Source organism: Muscardinus avellanarius (genome assembly GCF_963383645.1).
Source record: "Muscardinus avellanarius genome assembly, chromosome: 17".
NCBI lineage: Eukaryota > Metazoa > Chordata > Mammalia > Rodentia > Gliridae > Muscardinus > Muscardinus avellanarius.
Genome location: NC_137803.1, coordinates 44944066 through 44969355, shown reverse-complemented (window position 1 = coordinate 44969355; position 25290 = coordinate 44944066). Strand labels below are relative to the sequence as shown.

The window sequence follows — 25290 nt, the reverse complement described above, 5'->3', positions numbered from 1 at the left end:
TGAAGTACAGAAAAGGTAGAGATGACACTGCATTTGGAAACTAAAGCTGGACATTGGCTACATAGTTGAGGGAGAGTAAGAGAATCATTGTTTCAAAGATCGAAGCTTAAATGATTGACACAATTCATTCACTTACTCACACACTCAACATTTATTGGCTGTTTACTGGGCTCTTAGGGTCAAAGTCTATATCTATGAATAATGTAAAGTCTTTGCCCTTATAAGAGTACATTGTAAGGAGACAAAAATTAAATATACAAGTGCACATATATCACACAATGCCAAGGCACAAATAGATCAAGGTTGTGCAAAAAAAAAAAAAAAAAAAGCAGGATAAAGGAGGTGACAACAACAGGAAGTCGAGAAACTTTTGGGACATGAGTGAGTCCACCTGTCCCCTAACTAAGGAGTGTTCCAAGTGGGACAAACACCAGAACAAAGGCCCTGCCAGGGGACTTCTCTGTGTTAGAGCACAGCAAACCTCTAGCAGTGGTTGTGCACAGCTGGGGGAGAAGGATGGAGATGAAACAGAAGGTCAGTGGGGGACATCAGGTAGGGTCGAAAAAGAAAACAGATTTTGTTCTGAGTGCAAAGAGAAGAAAGGGGTTAGAGGCTGCAGAGTGGGGTAATCTGGTGACACCAGATCACCTGCTAGCCGTGGGGTGAATTACATCAGAGAGAAGAGAGAGGGAAGCCAGGCGACCAACTGACCAACTGAGAGGACACAGCTTCATGGTGGTGAAGGGGGCTAAGGTAAAAATGTGGAGAGAGTGCAGAGAGACTGCGTTAAAACAATTCCTTCTGGATTGCAGTATCCTGGACATCCATTTATTCATACATTCAACAAATAGTGACTGATTGTGTACTATGTACTAGACACAGAACAGTAAACATCATCTCATGAAATGCTCAGTCCCATGGTGAGGCATATTTGTAATTTCAACAAAGGAGGGCAATGCCATGATGGGATGTCCTGGGAAAGCGGGGTAGCTAGCTTATCTAAGGTCACCTGGAGAGTGGCCATAAGCTAGCTGAGTAAGAGGCAGAGCCCAAATCCCAACCACAGGAAGAACGCATATAAGAGCCCAGAGATGACATAGACCTGAAAAAGAGACCCAGATGTCTGACATCTATAATATGAGGAGGAGGAGGAGGTTTAAAATGAATTCAGAAGAGCAGGTGTGGGATGAGTTCTGAATGGCATTAACCAAGTATATAGATCTTTGTTCCTAAAAAGAATAAAAGCCAGAAGATTTGTTTCAAGCAGATAAACTGGAGAAGCCGCTTTGAATTTGAACATAAGTCTCAGCAATGTGGAGAATGAATCAGAGCGAAACAACTTTTATTTTCAATGAAAGAAGAAGCATTAATTCAGAAACCCCATGCCAAAAATTGAAATAATAACACATTTTTAAGCATCCTAAAGCATCAAAGTAATAAATAAAATAACAAGGAATTGCCAGGCAAAAACTGAAGATAAACCTGGAAGACAGAGCAATAAGAAGAACTAAAAAAAAAAAAAAAAAAAGCCTGACATTGACCTGCAAAGATTCCATTCTGTTTTTATTGGCCCGGATGGAGAAAGGAAATCAGAGACCATCGAAAGTTTAAGAGACGCTCCTCTCCATATTATCTGGAATGCTAAGTGCTAAATCCTTATTATAAGACTGATCCAAGGTAAATTGGCCCTTACCTGGACTTGTCATCCACATTCACATCACTTGCTTGGTCTGAAGACCTCAAGCCATGAATCCATCTTAGCATGTGATCACACCAGAGATGCAAAAGGCACTTAACCAAATTCAATAGCCATTCCCAGTTTCTTTTCTTTTCTTTTTTTTTCTTTTCTTTTTTTTTTTTTTTTTTGCAGTTTTGGGAATGGAATCAAGGGCCTTTCAAATCAGAGTCTCGCTAAGTTGCAAAGGGCCTCACTTAAGTAGCTGAGGTTGTCCGTGAACCAGAATCCTCCTGTATTAGCCTCCCAAATGCTGGGATTACAAGTGTGCACCACCATGCCCCGCCCTTTCCTATTTTCTGAGCCTCAAAAGATAGGAATTGGCGAGTACTTCGACAATATGATTTTCATATACTATAATCACAACACCAATGGGAAAGCACTAGAAACAACCCAAATAAATGTGATAGGCTTTCCAAGATCACCATATGTAGTTCTCATTACATTGAAGGTATATTAGGCAAGAACATAAGAATTGCAAAGGAAAAGGTCAAATCATCATCATCATCATCATCATCATCATCATCATCATCTATTTGTACTTAGTATGACTTTACCTGGAAAAGCCAAGCAAATAAGCCAATAAATTACCACAAAGAGTAAGAGTATTCAGTTAAGGAAGCAAAAATAACTACTAAAATATAGACATTATTAGTCTTCATGCCCATAAATAAAACCAGTTAGCTAACATAAGAGAAGTAATTTTCAAAAGCAAAATTAGAAAGCGAATCAGTAAATTTAACAAGAAATGTACAGTGTCTATTAGCAAAAATCCTGAAAACATTTATGTAGGACATAAAAGTAGACTTACACAAAAATAGAGACATGTCACTTGGATAGAAAAAAAATCAACAACATAAATATGTATACACACACACACACACACACACACAATCAGTCCTCACCAAGTTGAATTATACAACCAATACCAATTTAATACAATACCAATTTAAAAAATCCTCTAAACGAGGTGATTCAAAAAATTTTATACAATACCAATTAAAAAAATCCTCTAAACGAGGTGATTCAAAAGTCATAGGAAAACTTAAAATTAGACAGGAAACTTATGAAAAAGGACAGTAAGAGAATAGTAGTCCTAGCAGATATTTAAAGATCCTCTAAAGACTCAAGAATTAAAAGAATGCTATATCAGGATATGAATAGGCAGACAATCACATGCATGAATTCAAAAGAAAGAGGCATGATAATTTGTATTTGCATTTGTGTGATTATATTCCGTCCATAAAGGACCTGCATCCTTATGCTACATCGACCTACAATTTATGAGGTTTTATTTGTTCATGTTCTTGCCTACATGGGGTGTTGCCAAACTTTTGTGTATTTGCCACGTTGTGAAATGACATTTCAATGTAGTTAATTCTTCCTTTTAAATTGAGCCAGGCTATGTTTTTATATTATAAGGGATGTTGTATTACTTTACATAAATTTTTCATGGCCTTGTTCATGTTGACTCTTCTTAATTTATAAGAACTTTTCATATTACACTAGCCTTTTTTGGTGGGGAGGGTACTGAGGGTTGAACTCAGCGGCCTTCTACCTCTGACTCTCTCTAGACTCTCAGCTCCATTTTATTTTTTAATTTTGAAACAGGGTCTCACCAAGTTGCTGAAGCTGACCTCAAACCTGCCATCCTCCTGTCTCAGCCTCCAAACTACAGGCACATGCCACCAAGCCAGGCTTAGACTAGCGTTTTTAAAGATGACCTGAAAATATTTGTTCTAATTTATCAATTGCCTTTTAACATTTTGATGGTACTTTAGTTTGCTTTGGCCTGGATTTCTGTCATGGAAAGTATGTTTTTAAACATCATCATATAAATTTGCCAATTTTTCAAAGTTGTCTTTTGAAATCTATCATGTTTTATATTGAAGTATTTCATCTGTTTAGTTTTCTATATTTCTATAAAGTATAGGTTCAACTTTACCTTTTGGCAAATTTTCAGCAGGCTGACATAACCTCCAAATCATTTTCATTTAATAATATCATATGTACATTTATATCTGTGTGTAACATGTCATCTATTATAAAAGAACTTTCAAAGATATGACATACAATTTACTATAAAGTTGCTTTCTGTCTAGTTAAGTACAACTTTGATGGAGGGAAGAGTACATTTTCCAAAATCATGTACTCATTTACACTTTTTTCAGTTCTATTTCTGGTTTATAGCCATCACCACTGTGATGTTAATTATAATGGCAGAAAGATGTGCCAGAGTGATAAATGCTAGTGAGCAGATCCATGAGATGTCTTTGAAAATAGAGTTATTGAGACTTAAGGATGGGATGGGGAGCGGGGTGGTGAGGGAGGAAGCATGAGCAGTTTCCAAACTTCTCCCTGAGATGCAGGCCCCCGGAGAGTGCCATGTATTGTAACAGAAGATGCTAAAGAAAAACACACTATTTGGAAATATGACTGCCATGTCTCACACAGTGGGCAGAGAGATATAAAGGCCTACTGTTCAAAGATTAAATATAGCGCCGGGCGTGGTGGCGCACGCTTGTAATCCCCGCGCTTGGGAGGCGGAGACAGGAGGATTGCGCAGGTTCGAAGCCAGCTGCGCGCGCTGGCTTAGGAGACCCTGTTTCCAAAATGAAAATGTAAAAATAGGTCTGGGAGTGTAGCCCGGAGGTAGAAGGGCTTCCAGGAACCCCAGTACCACAAAAAAAAAAAAAGATTAAATATAAACTAGGATATGTGGGCATCTGTGTAATATTTTAAGCCATACAGATGGATTAAATGGAGTAGGAAAAGGGTGTCAATTCCAAGGAGCAGGACTTAGATTTAAAACTCCAAGGGAAATCAGCATTTAGGAGGCAGAAAAGCACATGCTTGGGAGGCAGCAGCTGGGGGATTACAGGTTCAAAGCCAGCCTCAGAAACTTAGGAGACACAGCAATTTAGTGAGATCCTGTTTCCAAATAAAAATTAAAATGGTGCTAGGGGTATAGCTCAGAAGTAGAATGCCCTTGGGTTCAATCCCCAGCATGCAGGTGGGCACCCGTGTGTGTGCGCACAAACACACACACACACAAGATTACAGAAAAAAGTAGTCATACTCATAGAAGCAGAACATAGAGGTGGTTGCCAGGTGCTGGGGTATGGGAGAGATGAAGAATCAGTGGATATAAAGTTTCTCTTATGCAAGATTGTGTTCATAGTTAATACTGTACTACATGTTTAAGGCTCTATTCAGAGGCCTGAGCTCAGGTTTTGTCTCCTTGAGCACACACACCTCAGAAAAAAGAAACTAGGTAGTCAGATTTTGAGTGATCAGAAAGGTAAGAAAAAGAAGTTAATTTCAAAAATAAAGACACACCGGTGGGATGATAGAGAGAATGGAAAGTGAATTTGGTGAGGGAGATGCCTGACCTCAGTGACAGGCAGAAGAAAGTTCAGGTGGCTCCGATTTCATGTGGGAGCTGTCCTGGAGAGCTGGAGGGTTCCTGGGGAGGGAGTGCAAAGGGCAGCCACCCCTCAAAGTCATTCCTATTTAATAATGTCTCAGGCTTAGTCTTTACATATTTCTCACAACCAAAGCGGCCGCCTGAGGCTGGCGAGGCTTTGCGCAGGGAGAGCGACCTGGGAGCTTTCCGGCTTGAAGTGAGAATGAAGGGCGCAGTCAGGGGCAGCCCCTCTGCACCTCAAACTGCCAAACTTTGAAGCTAAAGAACAAGGAATGGGCTTCAGTTGGTTCCCTCATGCCCTGCCTTCTTCTAAAAAGAATCTGAGATGATACACCACGAGTTCTGGGTGTTAGGATAATCAGAGCAACGGTTTTTGTTTTCGTCTTAACTACTGTGCAGTGCCTACACTTGCCTTTTCCTTCAAAGAATAATGACCAAGGGTTTAAAAAGAGGTGACAGCTCTATTAGGAACCCAATCAAAAGTCATCTCTTTGTCATCAGCAATATATTCTATGACCGTTACTAATGATTCCATTCTTAGTTTCAGCCACTGTAAAATGTTAAGTGCTGTGTACTTAGCTTGCTACATTATTAATGTGTTCTGGGAATTTTCGTTAGAACTTTAAAATCCATTCAGATTAGAAAGACATTCTAATCATATATATATATATATATATATATATATATATATATATATATATATATACTTTCATTACTTAAAAATTTGGAACTCTTTGTGAAATGCAAGCAGAAGAGGAGGGAAAGGTTGCCCAAGTACCAATTTTTTTGTGTGTGTGGTAATGGGGATGGACCCCATGGTCATTCTACCTCCAAGCTACACCCCTTTTTGAAACAGGGTCTCACTAAGTTGCAAGGGCCCCCCTAAGTAGCTGAGGCTGGCCGCGAACCGCGATCCTACTGTCTCACCCTCCCAAATGCTGGGATTACAAGCGTGCACCACCACGGCCAAGTATTTCCCCCTCAGTTTCCGCTCACACAAGGAGCCCTCTCGGTTGTCCTCTGGATTCCTCCGGGTGCCCTTCAGGACTGAAAGGGGCCCATGCTCAGCAGGAAATGATACCTTAAGCTGATCGCTCTTTCAAATTCCCTCGAATTGAATTAATTTTTCTTTTTCCAAGAGACACAGGAAACGTCCAGCCCGAGTGCCTTTGACCCCAGCTCCCCAGGCGCCTCCCCACCCCGCCCTGCAGCCTGGGTTCCAGTGCGCAGTGGCTTCCATTCCAGCCAGGTCCGGTCTCTTCTTCCTGGGAAGCGGCTGTCCAACCCAAATAAGGCCACTTCCTTGGACTCCCAACTCTGGGAAATTTGAGATGGTTGCTGCTGTGCTCTTTAAAGTAGCAATGAAGCTGGAGGGCAGGGAACCCTGGGGGGGGGGGGGGGGCAAGAGAGCCAGCCGCCGTGGAGGACACGAGAGAGATCTGGACCAGGACAGTCGTCCCGAGACTCTGGGGACGGCGCTGCCGCGGGCTAACAATGGAGGCCAGGGAGGGCCACTAGGGCCGCCCACCTGCGGGCTCGGGAGCGGCGGCCGCGCCTCCGTCCCTTCCCGCACTGCTCCGCCAAACACCGACCCAAGCACCCACCGGAGAAACGCCCCGGGGAGCGCCCTCTCCCCCGGGATTCGGTCCCGCGGCGCCCAGCCCGACCCTCCCCGGCTCACCGTGAGGGTCAGCAGCAGCGGCCGGCCGAGGGCTGCGCTCCGGGCGCGGGCGGCCGCCATGGCGAGGCCGGGACGCGAGGCCGGGTCGGGAGGCCGGGACGCGAGGCCGGGTCCGGAGGCCGGGCGCAGCGCAGGGAGCCGGGCGGAGCTGCAGCGCGCGGCGCGGGCGGCTTCTCTGAAGCGCCGGCCTCTGCTCCAAGGGGCTTTTCCTCCGGCCGAGGGTGGGGCTCCTGGCGCGTCCAGAGACCAGATCGGCCCCTCCTTGCTATTTTCTTAAGTCTCCATTGCTTTAAGAGCTCCACAGGAGGGAACTCCCTTCGCCGCCACCCTTGGCCAGCCCTCGGCTTCCTCGCGGCCGCCACCTATAAGCCCCGCGGCCCCCGCCCGCCCGGGGAGGTGAGCGCGGCCCTGCCCGCAGCCCACAGCACTGACTCAGCCCCGCCCGCCGCCGCCGGACGCCGCGAGGGACGCGGGCCACCTGCTCGACGGCTCACCTGGGAGACTTGAGGACTTCGCTTGTTACTGTGAATTGTGTTTTTGATAGAACATCCAGATGGAGAGAGGGAGAGGGAGAGGGAGAGGGAGAGAGGGAGAGAGAGAGAGAGACAGAGAGAGAGAGAGAGAGAGAGAGAGAGAGAGAGAGAGAGAGAGAGAGAGAGCGCCAACTCTGCGGGGGCTCCCAGTAGATGTTCCAGAGTAGAGAACTTTTCAGTAACTGGTCAGGAGTTCAATACAGGAGAGAAGTCACTTTTAGGAGTTTTAGGAATGAAATGTTTACAGACATCCAGGTTCGATTCAGTCTCCATCTGGGGTTCACCATTCGCTGGGGTCTCCTGTTTTAGAAATGTCATAGTCATGACAACGATATAAAAATCACCACAATTTAGGGACATAAATAAAGGAATCAGGGCTGTGAGAAAATAACAAATCAAGAATGAGCGGCTAGGAAGAAAGCATCTGTTGAGGGCCCAGATTTCTCAAATGTGGGCTATTGATTTTTCTCTAAGAGCCTCCCTTGTCACAAGTAAAGCCAACCCAGGCCTTCTGACTTCTCTCCGGTATTGGACTCCTGACCAGCTACTGAGAAGTCCTCTACTCTGGAACATCTACAGGGAGCCCTTGCAGGGCTGGTGTGCTCTCTCTCTCTCTCTCTCTCTCTCTCTCTCTCTCTCTCTCTCCATCTGGATGTTCTATCAAAAACACTATTCACAGTAACAAGTAAAAAGAGTAGGGCAACTCAGAGTTTGATGTGCACTTAAACTTGATACACTTAATCAGGGAGATTAAAACAGAAAAGCTGTGCCCTCCTGGCTCTTCAGAAGCAGTACCGTGCATTCTGACTCACCTCCTCAACCTTTCAATTACTTAAAACAGATAAGTCAAACCACAGAGGAGAAACTTGTCTCTTCCGTTTTTGTTTAAGTCTTCTCAGAGATGTTTGGAGAAAACCTGTCTGAAAAGCCAACCAGGACACTCACACCCTTTCAGTTCTTGAAATGCCCACCATCCTGATCTTAAGCACAGAGACAGAATCATGGCAATACTAGCGTTCAATTCAAAACCGGTGCCCAGCAGCGCATGCATTCCACTGTGTGCAGTAGTTCCCTGCTCTGTTTTATTAGTGAGTGCCATATAATGAACTGTTCTATTGTCTCTAAAGGCTTAAAATTATCACTGAACCTCTGCTAATAAAAATAACCTGGTCATCAGCGTGGGACTAGGCTCGACATCTTTCTGCTTCCATATGTTTTAACCCTCATGTTTCTAACAATGATTTCATAAGTACCCCTCATCCTACTAAAGATGACATCACGGTTTCCATTAGGAAGCTTTTTCAGAAAACAGAGAAGTGAACGAGTTTCAGGTTCAACATATCTACTCAGACTGTCGTCATCACCTCGGACCATAGGATGTTTCCACACTCTTGCCTCTCCTTCAACCTCCACTGCCTGAAGGATGGCTCATGCTCTTCCTCATTCCAGACCAAGGGAGAAAAGCAATTTGACACAAATTCATTAGATGTTTATTGTCATTTTTTGCTGTTGTTCATGTGTTTGTTTCATGATGAAATTTTTTTAAACAGAGGAATGAAATATAAACTACTCTAAATAAAGTGCCCCAATTTATTGAGCACATTGAGATCAGACTCTATGGTCATCAAAATGGATTCCTCTATAAAACATGTCTGAAGCATTGGCCATAAATTTGAAGAGACAATGAAGTGTGGGTGGATGTGATTCTCTTGAAGAATGTCCTCTGGCTATGAACATGACTCTGCGGACACAAACCTGTTTCCCATCGCACTGTCGTAAAAGGTGCATCAGACTCAAAGTAAGGAGAAGTTCCTGTACCTCTTGGGCAGCTCAAGTAGCCTTTCAGGTCTCAACATTTATACTGGTTAAGTAAGATTTTTCACCAGGTGTGGTTGTGTACACCTGTAATCCCAGTATTGGGAAGCCGAGAAAGAAGGATAGCAGGTTCGTGGCCAGCCTCAGCAACTTTTAAAAACCCTGTTTCAAAATAAAATAGGGCTTGGGGGGGGGGGTCTAGAACAGAGGTAGAATGTCCCTGGATTCAATCCACAATAATGAAAATAAAAAAGAGATTTTCGGTTATCTTGGATGCTGTCTATGGTTACTTCTTCTTCTAAAATTAAACCACCAAGAACTGTTATGATGGATTTATTGAGAAGCTTGTCTTCATGACACAGAACCAGAGGGTCTTTAAAGAAACAATCTTGCCGGGTATGGTGGCATATTCTTGTAATCCCAGTATTTGGGAGGCTGAGACAGGCGGATCACAAGTTCAAGGACAGTCTCGGCAGTATACGGAGGTTCTCCACAACTTAATGTTTCAAACTCTGTTTCAAAATAAAAAATAAAATAGAGCTGGGGGTGTAGCTCAGATGTAGAATTCCCCTGGGTTCAATCTCCAGTACCACAAATAAATAAGTAAATGACAATCTGTAACCCAAGCCCCATTGATCAAATCTCCCCCGCCTAGCTTCAAAATTTTTAGTTTCAGAAGCCAAAAAGTAACATATTAAAATAATAAGATCAAATCCCACTTACACTAATATGGGCAAAGAGACGGGTCTCCTGAGCTGTTTGATTCCTGCAGGCCCCACCCCCGGAGCCTGTGGAGGAGGGAAAGGTAGATATGATATTTAAGAGAGGTCTCTCTTGATTTGGTGGGCAACAGAAAATGAAACTCAAAGCAAAAAAAGCCAGGCTGAGACAGGCGAATTGCAGGTTCCAGGCCAGCCTCAGCAACTTAGTGAGACCCTATTTCAAAATAAAATAATAAAATAGGCTTGGGAGTGTAATTCAGAGCTAGAATGCCCTTGAGTTCAATCCTTAGTAGCACAATAGAAGAAGAGACAAGATTACAGGACATTCTCTAGTTACTTTAGAGGGAAACCACCTGCTAATCACAATTAAATGTGCACGATTATTTACCTTCTCAGAATTTTCTCAAGGATTAAATGATATAATGTATGAAACATACTTGTTACAGCAGTATAAAATTATATGCACACACAATCCTAAAAGCCCAGTCCCTCAGTTCCTTGAGAGTCTTTAATTCAACCCCTAACCCCCCACTACCTTAGGTGTTTCTCTGTGGTCCTGCTCCAGGTCCTACTCTAGGGTAACTGGCCACTGGGGATACCCCAGGAGTCCCAATTCCAAGCCTTCCATTCCATGATCACCATTTTCCCTTCTACAGCTCTTGCATGCTGTCATCTCAACCCCAACAAATCCCAGATGGTGCTAGTATCTAAATTTAGAGACTCAAACTCCTCTAAAGTTATTCTTTTTTTTGGGGGGGGGTACTGACTGGGGATGGAACCCAGGGGCATTCTATCTCTGAGCTATATCCCCAGCCCTAATTTTTATTCTTTCTTTTTTTGAAACAGGGTCTCACTGAGTTGCAAAGGACCTCACTAAATAGTAGCTGAGGCTGTCCATGAACTGAGATCCTCCTGTCTCAATAAAATTATTCTAACGTAAAAAAGATGTTTTGAAAATCCTCCAAGGGCATCTCCTCTCACTTAGATCATACTCAGAATATTTCCAACAGTCCACCGGGTCTTACACAGCCAAATACTGTAAATCTCTTCTAGCCTCCTCTTCAAGAGGCAACAACCTTTAAATTATTTTCTTCCTGCCAGGAATGGTGGCACACACCTGTAATCCCTGTACCTGGAAGGCTAAGGCAAGGGGATTGCGGGTTCGAGACCAGCCTCAGCAATTTAGCAAGGCTCTTCCACAACATAGTGAGACCCTGTTTCAAATTAAAAAAATAAAATAGGGCTGGGAATGTAACTCAAAGACAAAACATCCCTGGGTTTAATCCCCAATACCACACACAAAACATCTTTGTTTCATGATTTATTTCTTCAATATTTTGATTTATTTCTTCAGTATTTTGCACACAACTTGCTTCCTAAAATGTAAAGATCTCTCTTTCCTATTTCTTGCTCTCTACTTCTCAACCACCGTCACTACCATATGAAATAAAATAAATCCCACTTTATTTTCTGGGCTCTTCTCTTTCTCTTTTTTTTTTTCTTTAACAAGCTTTTTGAGATATAATTCACTTCTTTGTTTCTTGCATTTGTTTTACTTCCCTCAGAAGTAATCCTCACTAGCATGTTGCTGATTGTCTGAATTTTCCTAACAGAACTCTAGAGCCTCCAGCCAGGAATGGCAGCCATGAGTACTAGGTGGATAGGGAGAAAAGAGGTAAAAGAAGACACCTCATGGTCCTTACTGAGCAGAGGGAAGAAAAGGGGTTTGGAGTATTTATACAGAAAGAAGTATTTGTACCCCTAGTCGCTTAGATAGCTAAATAAAAAATGGTTCTTTTCCTAGTCAGTTTTTAGTATTTGGGAAGGGACAGGTATTAAGTAATAACAAAAGGACATCCTTTATTTCCAACTTAGGAACAGGAACTAACTTCCAGAAATACAAACAAATATCCCAAGTCCAAAATACTCCTGTCTGAGGTCATTATTCTTCCATGACAAAACTGTTTTATTTTTTCATAGTAGTTAATGGTTGCATAATCCAGCAGCTAACTCAAGTAAGAAATGAGGGAGTCATTCCGAGACACCACTCGGCCTCCCCGTCACCTCCTGTCAATTCCAGGCCCCTTGCTGGATTCCATCCCTAGGTCCTCATTTGAACCATCTTCATTGCTCCACACTTCCCACCTATTCTCCAAAACAGTGGTTTTCAAACTGTACCTCTTGGAACTATGTGATTTATGTTTACTTGCAAAACAAAACAAATTTTACTTCTTGTTACTTTTTGTTTGATCAGTTTGTTTTTAGAGTAGTTACCTCTGCATACATTAGAAAGCCTTCCTGTGCCTTGCCTGGGGAGCCTTCCCTGGCTTCTCCCTGTGCAAAGCACTTAGATTTTTTCAGGAGTGCACTAGCCTTGGGTAGCAGTGTGGTTATTTGATATATAACTCTGTCTCTTTGGGAGTGCATTGATTTTCTTATCTTCATTTGCTCAGATACTTGCAGAATTCTAAGTTAGATCTATGTTTGGACACTGGGTAAATTATATTGTTAGTAACAAAGAAAGGGACAACAGAAAAGTTCTAGTCTATAAAGGAGCTAAATAAGTTGCTTTTGAAAATATTGAGTTTGAGATTTCTGTGGGGGACAAAACTGAAAATAAATAGTGAGCAAGGTAGATATGAAAATTCAAAAGAGACATCTGACTTATTTATGAACTTTGTTATTACCAATATGTGGATAGTTAGCTCCCAGTGAAAGCAATCTATTTAGCTCAATGATTTTTAAAATCTTTATTTTATTTTATTTTTGCGGCACTCACTGGGGATGGAGCCCAGGGGCATTCTACCTCCGAGCTACAGCCCCTGCCCTATTTTTTATTCTTTATTTTGAAACAGGGTCTCACTGAGGTCCAAAGAGCCTCATCAAGTAGCTGAGGCTGTCCTTGAACCGTGATCCTCTAGTCTCAGCCTCCCAAATGCTGGGATTACAAGCGTGTGCCACCATGCCTGGCTTTTTATTTTATTTTTATTTTTATTTATTTATTTGTTTTGTTTTGTTTTGCTTTGGTTTTTTTTTTTTTTTTTTTTTTTTTTTTTTTTTTTTTTTTTTTTTTTTTTGGTGGTACTGGGGTTCCTGGAAGCCCTTCTACCTCCGGGCTCCACTCCCAGACCTATTTTATATTTTTGAGACAGGGTCTCTTACGCCAGCAGGGCTGGCTTCGAACCTGCGCGATCCTCCTGTCTCCGCCTCCCAAGCGTGGGGATTACAAGCGTGCGCCACCACACCCAGCCTTTATTTTATTTTTAACTGACATATATATAGTTGTAGGACACAATGGCTATGACACGATACATTTATACACTGTAGAATGATTAAACCAGGCTAGAGACATATCACCTCATATACTTCTTGTTTCTGATTAATTATATCACTGAGAAAATTATGCATCGAAACCTTGATTTCTTTGCATATATTTTGGGTATAATAATATGATGTTTTGATATACACCTTTTTGTGTGGCACCTGAACAGAACCCAGGGGTATTGCACCTTCCAGCTACACCCCCTTCTTTTTTTTTTTTTTTTGCAGTACTAAAGATGGAACACAGTGGCATTGTCCCTCCGAGTTATACTCCCGGCCCTATTGTTAGTCTTTTTATATCTGAAACAGGGTCTCACTGAGTTGCAAAGGGTCTCGCTAAGTAGCTAAGGCTGTCTGCAAACCTCAGTCCTCCAGTCTCTGCCTCCCGAAAGCCGAGAGTACAAGCGTGTGCCTCCACGCCCAGCTGACATACATCTTTTAGTGAAATGATTTCCACACTCAAGTAAACTAACATCTCCATCATCTTCCAGTTACCTTTGTTGTGTATGGTCAGAGCACCTGAAATCTGCTCAGCAAGTGCCAGTGTGCAATTCAGTAGCAGCCTTGTCCCCGTGCAGTATATGAGGTCTCCAGAGCTATTCATACTATAAAACTGCAATTTTGTGTACCCTTTGACCGCTCTTCTCCGTCCCTTCCCATCCCGGCCCTAGTAACTCTAGCCCATGCTCTGTTTCTGTGTGTGGGAGGGGTCACTGGGGTTTGGACCCAGAAGCATTCTACCTCTGAACTACACCCGCAGTCCTTTTTAATTTTTTGCAACAGGGTCTTGCCGGGTTGCTGAGGCTGACCTTGAACCTGCGGTCCTCCTGTCTCAGCCTCCCAAGTACTGGGATTACAGGTGTGCCGCCACGCCTGGCTTTTACTCTCTTTTTCTATGTGTTTAACTTCTTTTGGATTTCATATATAAGTGAGATCATACAGTGTTTTTCTTTCTACCGCTGGCTTATTTCATTTAACATATCTTTCAAGCTCATATATACAAATAATCTTTTTTATTTTTAAAGGCTGAATAATATTTCGTTCTATTCCACTACACCCCAGCACTTTTATTTTTGATTTTTGAACCAGTATCTCCCCAAATTGCTGAGGATCTTGCTAAATCTCCAAGGCTAGCCTCCAACCTGCAATCCTCCTGTCTCAGCCTCCCAAATACTGGGATTACAGGTGCCATGACCACACCCAGCTCTCTTTCTGCTTTAGACACAGATATATTGGTGGGAGTTGTCTTGTGACTGTGAAGCAATGTGTAAAAAAGAAACTTCACAGAAAAAAGAGAAGCCTTCTAGGGCATTGAGCCAGATTCAGCTTGTTTTACATTAGAGAAAAATAAAATTTTACTATGTTTTAAGTCATTGTTATTTCTGTTACAGGCAATCTAATCAATCTAGTACAAGTTCTAGTCAATTCACTGGGTTTGTTGGGGTTGGGAAAGCCCTTCATTAGAACCTACAATGTGGAACAACAGAATCCCAGCCCAGTGAGTTAGAATATGTAATCACCATTTGCCATAGAGCAAAATCTTAAAATTGTCTTCCTTGTCATATGCTGAAACTGCCACAATGTCCATTTGTTAGCCCAGTTTTGCTCATTCCCATCTGAGTAAACATTTTTAAAGAGTTTTGCATTGTGATGGAAATTGATGGCAATTTTTAAAATTTACTTTGGTTTCCTTTACTTTGATTAAATGAAGCATGACATACCTCAGGCTATTAGCATGTAACTGTGTACTGAGTCCCCTGGACTTCAGGAAACATATTACCAGACCATTTGAAAGAGAGGACAAATGCCGGGCGTGGTGGAACACACTTGTAATCCCCGTGCTTGGGAGGTGAAGACAGGAGGATCGCACAGGTTCAAAGCCAGCCGTGCTCTCTTAAGAGACCCTGTTTCCAAATTTTTAAAAAATAGGTCTGGGAGTGTAGCCCGGAAGTAGAAGGGTTTCCGGGAAACCCAGTACCACCAAAAAAAAAAAAAAAAAAAAGAGAGAGAGAGGGAGAGAGAGAGAGGACAAATGAGGAAGTAGTGTGATCAACTTATTTATTCATTTATTGGGTTTTAAGCATTCTTTGTATATTGCAGAGGCAAATTGTGGGAGGGGGTCCCGGGCATTGAACCCAAGGGCATTCTACCTCTGCACTACATCCCCTGCCCTAGATTTATTTATTTATTTATTTATTTATTTATTTATTTATTTATTTTTGAAGCAGAGTCTCACTAAGTTGCAGAGGACCTCACTAAGTTTCTGAGGCTGAGGCTGACTGTGAACCTGGGATTTTCCTTCCAAGTACTGAGCCACTATATATCCATCTTCAAAACAAAAATTTAAAAAGTGAGCTGGGGTTGTATCTCAATGGTAGAGCAAGCACCTGCCTAATATGTATGAGGCCCTGGGCTCAGTCCCTCAAGACTACACACACACACACACACACACACACACACACACACATACCAGTCCTAATATTGTTGATGAAACCAACAAATAAAATACTTTTAGACTTGAAGGATCAGATTAAATGATGTTCAGTGACCTGATAAATGTCACACAAGTTGATAGAAGAATTCAAGTCTGCTGACTCTTAGAACTGCGACCTCTTAAGAACCGAGGCTCATGACCCTAAAGAGTATGCAAGTGGCCCATCCCCTATATTATTCCATTTACATGAAATAATTAATATTTTGCTCTGCTTTGAGGCTCTTCTGAGGAACAGTGGAATACCTTCAAAACCCATTTATGTTGTTGTTGTTGGTAGTGGTGGTATTTTTTTTCTCACTCTTATCCCAAAGAAAATAAATTCTCATGGCAGATTAACTTCATTGAGTCAAAACTTGAGTAAAATAATTATTTTCATGCTTTTTTTCTTCTCTCCCTATGTCTTAGATTGAGCAATATAGAGCAAAAAACTAAAATTTTATGGCTTAAACATAGAAAGGAGAATTCACTTCCATGAGCAATTTAAAGGCTGGAACTCCATGCACGTTAGCACTCTGTGAACTTAAAAGTGATCCAGCCTCGGCTGGACCCATTCTCAGTGTGTGGCTTCCAACCCAAAGATCACAAAATAGCTGCCTGAGCATCAAAGTTTCATCTGTGCTTTAGATATCAGAAAATATATTTGGAGAAATAGAAAAAAAACTCTTTCAGCTGATTCTGTTTCCATACGGATACCTGCCCAGAAATCTCATACGCAGCATTTTCACTTCTTATTGGCCAGAATTGAGGGCATGGTCACATTTAGTTCAATGGCTTGGGAAATAATGATCTCTTAGCTAGGCATGTGGACACTCTCAATGAAACTGGTATTCTACCTCTAAGAAAGAATGAGGTTGGGAATAAATTGGTAGATGGCCAGCAGACTCTGCTACAATTTTCTAAAATGCCAAGGAACATAGGTGTTTGTCAGTGGCAAGAGTCCTTTTAATTTTAAATGTATTTAACATTAAAAATAAATTATTATTTAAGACTAACAAATAGAATTTATAGGTTTAATAAATGCAACTTAGATTACATATTTATAATGCATATTTAACAATGATCAATCATGAATATTAATGCTAAATTAATATGATATTTAAATGCTAAACTTTTTAAAAGATTAAAAACAGTACTCATTTTTTTTTTTTATTTTGGGTGGGACTGGGGTTCCTGGAAGCCCTTCTACTCCCAGACCTATTTTTTTTAACATATTTTTATTTGGAAACAGGGTCTCTTAAGCCAGCCCGGCTGGCTTCCAACCTGCACTATCCTCCTGTCTCCGCCTCCCAAGCATGGGGATTAAAAGCTTGCACCACCACACTGGGTTGTTACTCAAATTTTTTACATGATTGAAATAAAGAGAATATGCTTACTTGATCCAAACAACTGATTTATGACAGCACCTTAGCCAAACCTATCATATTTGAAGTCAACTATACCCACAAAAATAAAACTTTTAGACTTCTGGGAAGATGGCGAAGGAAAAAAGCGGGGCTTACGAGCTCCGCTTACAACCAATCTCTATTACTACAAAATCATCGCCTTTCATAGTCAGAAAACACCATCAGCAAAGAAACAAAATGTGTAATTACAAGGGACAGAGAAAAAGAGGGCTGGAAAAACAAGACACAGAAAGAAACCAGATCGCAGTGCTGCAGCTGGAGCTGCGGCACGGAGCGGCGGGCTCCATCTTTCCTTGTAGCACCAGGCTGAAGAGAGGAGGGGGACTCAGAACGGAGCTCAGAGCCACAGAGGAGATACGCCAGTCTCACGCCCGAGGACGCGGCAGCAGTACCTTACTGCCGGCGGCAGCGGCGAGTTCACCAGATGACAACAGACCAACGCACTCAACAGCCGACTAGGCTCCAGAGAGGAGCGGTGGACAGCGAGCTGAGGTGAGCCGCTGCAGAACAGCCGGGCGGGATTCGGCAGATTTTCGGTGCAGGGAGTATCTAAAGCTCTCAGTGGCTGGGCTCAGCACACCCTGCAGGGACTCAGAGCAGAGCGCAAAACCAGAGAAGAAATATGCCAGCCTCACCGCCGAGGGCATGGCAGTGGCGCCATATTGCCACCGGCGGCAGCAGCAGCGAATTCACCAACTCCACTACAGCTTCATCGGCGCACTCAAAAACAGTGAGTCAAATTGCGGCCCCTAGAGAAAAAATCCCAGTACAGTACTCCCAGGGACTTGACCCAGTGGGGGAGTGGCGGTGGCAGAGATATCACACCATAGGAGAACGCCCAACCTGGCACCCCCCCATGGTCTAAAGCAGCCTCGATTGACTCCCTAGGTCTCACACTCTGCCATACAACCTAGTAAAGGAGTAGTGGGGACTGAGATACCACAGACTCAAGATCCAGAGCACCTTAAGTGAAGTCTTAGTGACTCAAGGGAAGAACCCAGAGAAGGCACAAACTTCCGAAATCATGGGAAAGAGGAATAACAATGGAGCAATGAATGCCCACAACCCCACAACATCAGAACCCGATAAAACAGAAATTCAGAGATTTCTAGAAGATCAAATCAGGAAAATAACTGTAGAAATAATAGAGGTGTTTCGAAAAGAATTCAGAGAGCCAAAAAGAGATAAAGGATGCAATAAATGAAGTAAAGTCCTCAATTCAAAGTACAAACAACTGATTAGACCACATGGAGAATAGAATCTCACTCTTAGAAGATGATCACTCCAAAAATGAACGCATAGTTTCTAAATTAGAAAAAAATATTCGACAGCAGGAATCTGACATTGAAGAAATATGGGCCCATTTTAAGAGAGCTAACCTAAGAATAATTGGAATAGAGGAGGGAAAAGAAAGTGAAACCAAAGGGATCAACAATCTCTTCAAGGAAGTAATAGCAGAAAAATTTCCAAACATAGAGCAAGATGTTGATACACAGGTCCAGGAAACTTATAGAACCCCCTTTAGACAGGATCGGAGAAGAGGATCCCCATGCCACATAATTGTCAAAATGACCACTGTGGAAGCCAAGCAGAGAATCTTAAAAGCAACAAAAACAAAGGGCCAAGTGACATTCAGAGGCAAACCAATTAGAATCACCCCAGACTTCCCAAACCAAGTCATGAGAGCCAGAAGGGCTTGGAGTAACATATTTCAAACTCTAAAAGAAAACAACTTCCAGCCAAAAATTTCCTACCCAGCAAAACTTTCTATCAAATTAGATGGAGAAATAAAAAGCTTCCACAACAAACAGAAACTGAAGGAATTTATGTCTTCAAAACCAGCACTAGAGAAAATACTCAAAGAGATTAACTACAAAGAAGAATTAGGTAACACACACCAGAACCAGAGAAACAAGATTTTCCATCCAACATACAATTAAGATTGGTTATCTGTGGAGATTCATTATTTATGTTAGTTTTTTACCTATCTCTAAATTGTATTGTTTGCTTTCATTGTTGCTAATTTTTAGGATTTCTAGTTGGAATATTAATATACCTTCAGATATAGCATTTGGAAATATTTTATCCTATTCTATCAGTAACTTTTAACTCTGTTTACATTGTCTTTGGATATACAATTTTTTTTACCTTTTAGGGAGTTTGTATACTCTTCTGTTGCCTGCCATTGAAATCATATCCAAGAAATCACTGCCAATTTCAATGTTGTGAGGTTTTATGACCCAGATTTTCTTCTAAAACTTTATAGACTTAAGATTTATATTTAGGTCTTTTATCTATTTTGAGTTAATATTTGTATATGTGTTAGGTAAGCGTCCAATTTTATTCTTTTTCATGTAATTATTATTTTTCAACAATATTTAGTTAAAAGATTATTATTTCCTCCACCAAATGTTCATGGAAACCTTGTTAAAAATAACTTGACAATATATGGAAGAATTTATCTCTAGGCTTTTATTTAACTCCAATGGTTTATATATCTGACTTTATAACAGTACTACACTGTTTCAATTATTGTAGCTTTATATGATTTGAAATCAGAAAATATACATCTTGTAGCTTTGTTCTTTTTGAGATTGTTTTGGGTATCTAGAGTCCATATTCCACATTAGGATAGATTTTTTCTGAAAAATCAATAAATAAATGTATGATAGTTTCACCAAAAAAGAAAAAAGAAAAAAAAATTCTCTGGTAAGAAAGAAAGCAAAAAGAAATATTGAAATGTTATCTTTAAGTTATCAAAAGCTTGGTATCAGACAAATGAAACTGTTCTGTGACCTTATCATCGTTAATATTGGATAAATTGCTATAGTACTAGATGTCAACCACTAAGCCAAGCATGGGAAGGAGGGATGGGGAAGGAACAGGGTGGGGATCGGGTGGGGGCTGACTGGGCGATGTGTGCATGTATGTCTATAAGTTTTTTTTTATCCCATTATTATGTATGAATACAGTGCACCAATAAAAAAATAAATTTAAAATAAAAAAATAAAAAACTTTTAAAGCATACATGGTTAAAAAATAAACTGGCTCAGTGAGCAAAGGTTGTAACAATGCACATAAAATTTCCAAAATAATCTTAGAATATTGACTCAGCTATCGGGATATTCAAGTTATTTTATTTTTTGTATTTTGGCTTTATTTATTTGTTTATTTATTTGGGTATTGAGAATTTATATGTCCTTGTATATATTGGGAAGTTATATGTCCTTGTATACCCTCTACTACCTGGTACTACTAAGGTTTATATTCATGAACTTGAGAACACAGAGGGAGCAGTTGTTGCTTTGTGAGTGGTGAGACGTGAGCTTGGTTTGGGTCACCAACTGAGCTGGGGGAATTTAGCTTTCTTTTGTGTTGGTCATGGGCCTGCTGCTTAGGGCTGCCTGTGTCGCCCATTCTAATTGACTGTGATTAGTTATAGTTATAGCTGCCTTTCCTTTCACTCTCTTTGAGGCAGTACTAGTCACAGTTTCAAGTGCATATCTCCTAGGGTGTTTTTTTTAATTTTAATTTTAATTTTAATTTTATTTATTTTTTTAACAATTTTTTAATGAACATAAATAGTATACATTTAAACTATATTTGGTGCCCTCTCTGCCGCCCCCCCCTGTCCCCGTTTTCCCTTCCCCCCTCCCACCAGTGGTTGTCCAGGTTAACCATGTCATATTCATAATTTTACACATGTTCAGATGTAGACCCTCATTAATCAAGATCAGCCTTCCTCCTCTCCTATCTTTCCATTCAAACTTTGCTGATACTTCCCCTCCATTATCTGGAGTCCCACTGGTATCCTCCGTGTTTCCTAGTTTGGGCATATTAGAGGAAACATATGTACCTTCTCCTTCTGTGCTTGGCTGATCTCACTTAACATAATGTTCTCCAGGGCTTTCCATCTTCTTGCAAATGATATAATTTTGTTCTTCTTTATGGCTGAATAGAATTCCATTGTGTGTATTTCCCACAGTTTTGCTATCCATTCATCTGTTGATGGAGATCTGAGTTGGTTCCATATTTTGGCTATTACAAATTGTGCTGCTATGAACATAGGTATGCATATGTTGCTGTATTTCTCTGAATTCAACCCCTTTGGATAGATACCCAGGAGTGGTATAGCTGGATCATATGGTGGATCTATTCCCACCTTTCTTAGGAATCTCCACACAGATCTCCATAGCGGCTGAACTAGTTTGCATTCCCACCAACAGTGTAAAAGAGTTCCTTTATCCCCACATCCTCGCCAGAATTTGTTGTTTGATTTCTTTATGCTTGCCACTCTGACTGGTGTTAGATGGAATCTCAGTGTAGGGAAACAATCAATAACCTAAAGAGGAAGCCTACAGAATGGGAAAAGATCTTTACCAACCACCATTCTGATAGGGGGCTAATATCCAGAATATACAAAGAGCTCAAAAGGCTCTACACTAGCAAAACAAACAACCCAATCAAGAAATGGGCAAATGAACTAAATAGACACTTCACAAAAGAAGAGATAGAAAGGGCCAATAGATACATGAAAAGATGTTCTTCATCACTGGCCATCAGGGAGATGCAAATCATAACTAGGGTTTTTTAAAAAATACAGACTGTGATTCAATAGGGCTGCAGGGAGGCCCCAAGTCCACCTTCCCGATGCCAGGGCTGCTGGCTGGCTGAGTACTTCCTGAGAGAGGGAAGCACAAGGTCATAAATTCCCAGATTTGACAGGACATCAGAGCCTTGGTCAGCTGGCCTCACATTTCTAGAAACAGCAGTTTAGAATTTTAGTATGGGAGCTGAGCATGCAGCTCAGTAGTATAATATGAGGACCGGAATTCAATCCCCTGCACTAAAAAAAAGTTCCTTGTTTCTTTCTCCAGTTGGCTCTTCAGGCAGAGAAATGTGGTGGGTCAAGAACAGTAGCACATCCTTCTCGTAGGATGTCTGCCAATGACAAGGTCTCTTCAGGCACTTGGATTTTAAGGGCGAATGAATTATACAAATGTCAGCAGCTCTTTAATTCCAGTTCTCTATATGTTTTAGGAGAAGCAAAGGCAAATAAAGATAGTCCATATATTTTTACTTTGGATTAGGGAATTTCTTAAATTTTTTTCTTACTTTATCTGGTAGAAAATAACTCTACATGAGCCAGACATGGTGGTACGTGCCTATAATCCCAGCACTTGGGAGGCTGAGACGAAAATGTTCAAAGTTCAAGGCCAGCCTCAGCAACTTAGCAAAACTTTCAGCAACTTACCCTGTTTGAAAAACACAAAAAATGAAAAGAAAAGGAAAGAAAGAGAAAAAATAGGGCTAGGGTATGTAGTTGGAAAACAGAATTCACCTAGTTTCAATTTCCAGTATCATAAAAACAAAACAACAACAACAACAACAACAACAACAACAACACAACTCTACATGAATTATAGGTATGAATTCAGGATAAAATTTTCAATATCACAAATGAAGCCTTGAAATTTATTTTTGTACTAATTCTGTAATGTCAGTTAAAGTTTCTAAACATGGCCAAATAAAAATCTATAGTTATACATATTTACTGTTGCACACCAACAACTAAATTTAATTTTTTTTAATTCTATGTGTTCCTGGGCAAAATGCAGACCAAAGGAAGGTCACACTTGTTTTTAGTTGTTTTTCTCTGAGGTTAGGGCATAAACAACATCTAACTATGTAAATTAGTTTGTCAAAGGATATTTAACTCCCATCAATCAAAACTTACCTTAAAAAGTAGAGTTTCAAATCATTTTCTTCATAAAATGTGTTTTGTGAATTTGTAGTTTGTCCATCTGTTTTCATATTTAACATTTCAGCCTACATATATACATTTGAAAATGGTTTTTAGCTTATTGTTGACAGTAAATATTTGAGGTAATTTAAATGTGAATTTTATCTTTTATGTAAATAGTATCTATTCAAGAGTTTTTTTTTAATATGCTCACTTAATTTCATTAGACCCTACAATACATACAAGGGTCTACCCATTTCTTTAATGGTGCTGGAGATTGAACCCCGGGGTATTCTACCTCTGAGCTACACCCCCAGTTCTATTTTATTCTTTTATTTTAAAACAGGGTCTCCCTATGTTCCTAAGAGCTTTGCTAAATAGCTGAGGCTGGCCTCCAATCTACAATCCTCCTATCTCAGTCTCCCAAGTATGGGGATTTTAGGCATGGACCACCACACTCAATTTTACCCATTCTTAGTGATGTTTTCTTCTGCTACTGCTATACTTTTTTTTTTCTTTTCCTACCTAGAAAAGAAAGCAGCTTTATGGGAGATAAAAGAATCTGGCAGAATGGGTCGATAAACACTGCTTGCTCAGCACTAATTTTATTTAAGATCTAGGATGTTTATAACTAAAATACTACTTAAAAAGGATAACAAAAATCCTCAACTTTAAAACATCTATTTTGAGTATTTTCCAAATAACATAACATACAACATTTTCTATAAATAAATATATGCATATATAGCAATTTTAAGAAATATATTTAATAAACTCAAGAGGAATTAAAAGTTCAAGGTTAGAAAGTATTTAATAAATTTCACTAATAAAATTCACACAGATTTTCATCTATTTTGGTATTTCCATTTTTTACATGAAATATTTGAAATCTGATTCACAATAAGGAAAAATATATATTATACATTTAAGTATAGAAAACAATTCATAACTATTAATTTATGTACTGACAATTAACTGACAACATATATGAAATATAGTATTTTATTGACAAGCTAAGTTTGTAAACAGTTTGGTGGCATTTCATAAATTTCATCAATCATACAATTAAGATTTAATTTGGGATGTAAACAGAAAATGATTTTGAATTGCCTAAATAAATAAAACAGTAGTTATGAGTTCTCTTTGAGATAAATTTAATAATATTTTTAAAATGTTTATATAGCCCCAAATTATTAATACAATTTTTTTTGCATTTTAAAATAATTCTTTAATACTTTTAGAGTGCCTTCTCTTGCTTACTGAGAAATCTATTTATGAACATTATTTATGTTCAGATATAAATTTTCTCTTCTATACTTAAGTATGAGAGAAATATGAAGATAAACAAACACATATAAGAATATTCGGCTAATAATTTTAAATTTTCAGGGATTATTTTATATAAATTATGATATATACTTCAAATTTATAATATATTTTAAAATTTCAAAACTCATATAATTGTCAGAGAATAAAAATTTCATTACCCCCAAAATTGTTTTAAAATTACCATATAAATCATAGATTATAGTGATCTTACAAAATTAAATCAAGTTATTAAGACTTTTTTCTTCCAAAATCCAATTTTATACCAAGAGGCATCTTTCCTAAGTAGCTGAGAATGAAAAGACCAGTCATAAAACTTAAAAGAAATGATCATTCTTAAAAAAAAAAAAAAAACAGTGAATAGATTAAAAAAAAAACTAGTTTTGTTTGGATAAGAAGTTCTCTTATGGTGTGTATAATCATAAATAGTTTTCCACAAATGACTATATTATATGTAGTTTCTTTCTAGATCAATAAAATATAATATTAAAATGTCATGCCTTCAAAATAATTTATTTACTTATATGTTTATTTATCCATCATAATACACATTTTTGGTTAGTGTTGCCAAAATAGATTTTAATTTTTTAACATATACATGATAGACACTACTTATGAATTTTCATTTTTAAAATAATTACCATTGTAGATGTGTTTTAAGTTCCAATATGTATAGGGCATACTTAAGGAGTCCAGTGTATCTGGGTTGCTGCCGCTTGCCTTCAGGGTTGACTGTACAAATGCTTGAAGACACGGAATGAAGCTATGGAAATGGTGGGTCTGTGTCAACCTAAGTTGTAAATATTCTTGCCAAGGCATTTCTATATTTCTTAAAGCTAATAGTATGTCATGTTGGGCAGACAAAACATGTTTGTGAGCCTAAGTCAACTCATGGTCATCAGGGTTGCAAGTCTCGCATGGAAATCCCTTGTTATTCTTGGGAAAGCTCTGGAGGTCAAATTGCTGGGCACGCATTCTGGTCTATGTCTCTCCAACTATTCTAGAAGCTGTAGGACCCTTATCGCACACCCAACGGGTGCACTTAGATCCAATCACTAAGCTCTGAAAACTCCTGCAAGAAGCCAGTGAG

At 39.9% G+C, this 25290-nt stretch overlaps 1 protein-coding gene across 1 annotated transcript in view; it reads right to left on the bottom strand.

The window, feature by feature from the left end:
* DSC2 (desmocollin 2) overlaps positions 1-6903 on the bottom strand; it is a gene marked incomplete at both ends in the record, with an annotated part of 35117 nt that extends 28214 nt beyond the window's left edge. Inside the window, one exon of the mRNA XM_080714578.1 lies at positions 6844-6903. Within this exon, the coding sequence (XP_080570704.1) occupies positions 6844-6903 (60 nt within the window). The remainder of the gene's footprint in view (positions 1-6843) is intronic.
* Positions 6904-25290: the final 18387 nt, after the last annotated feature.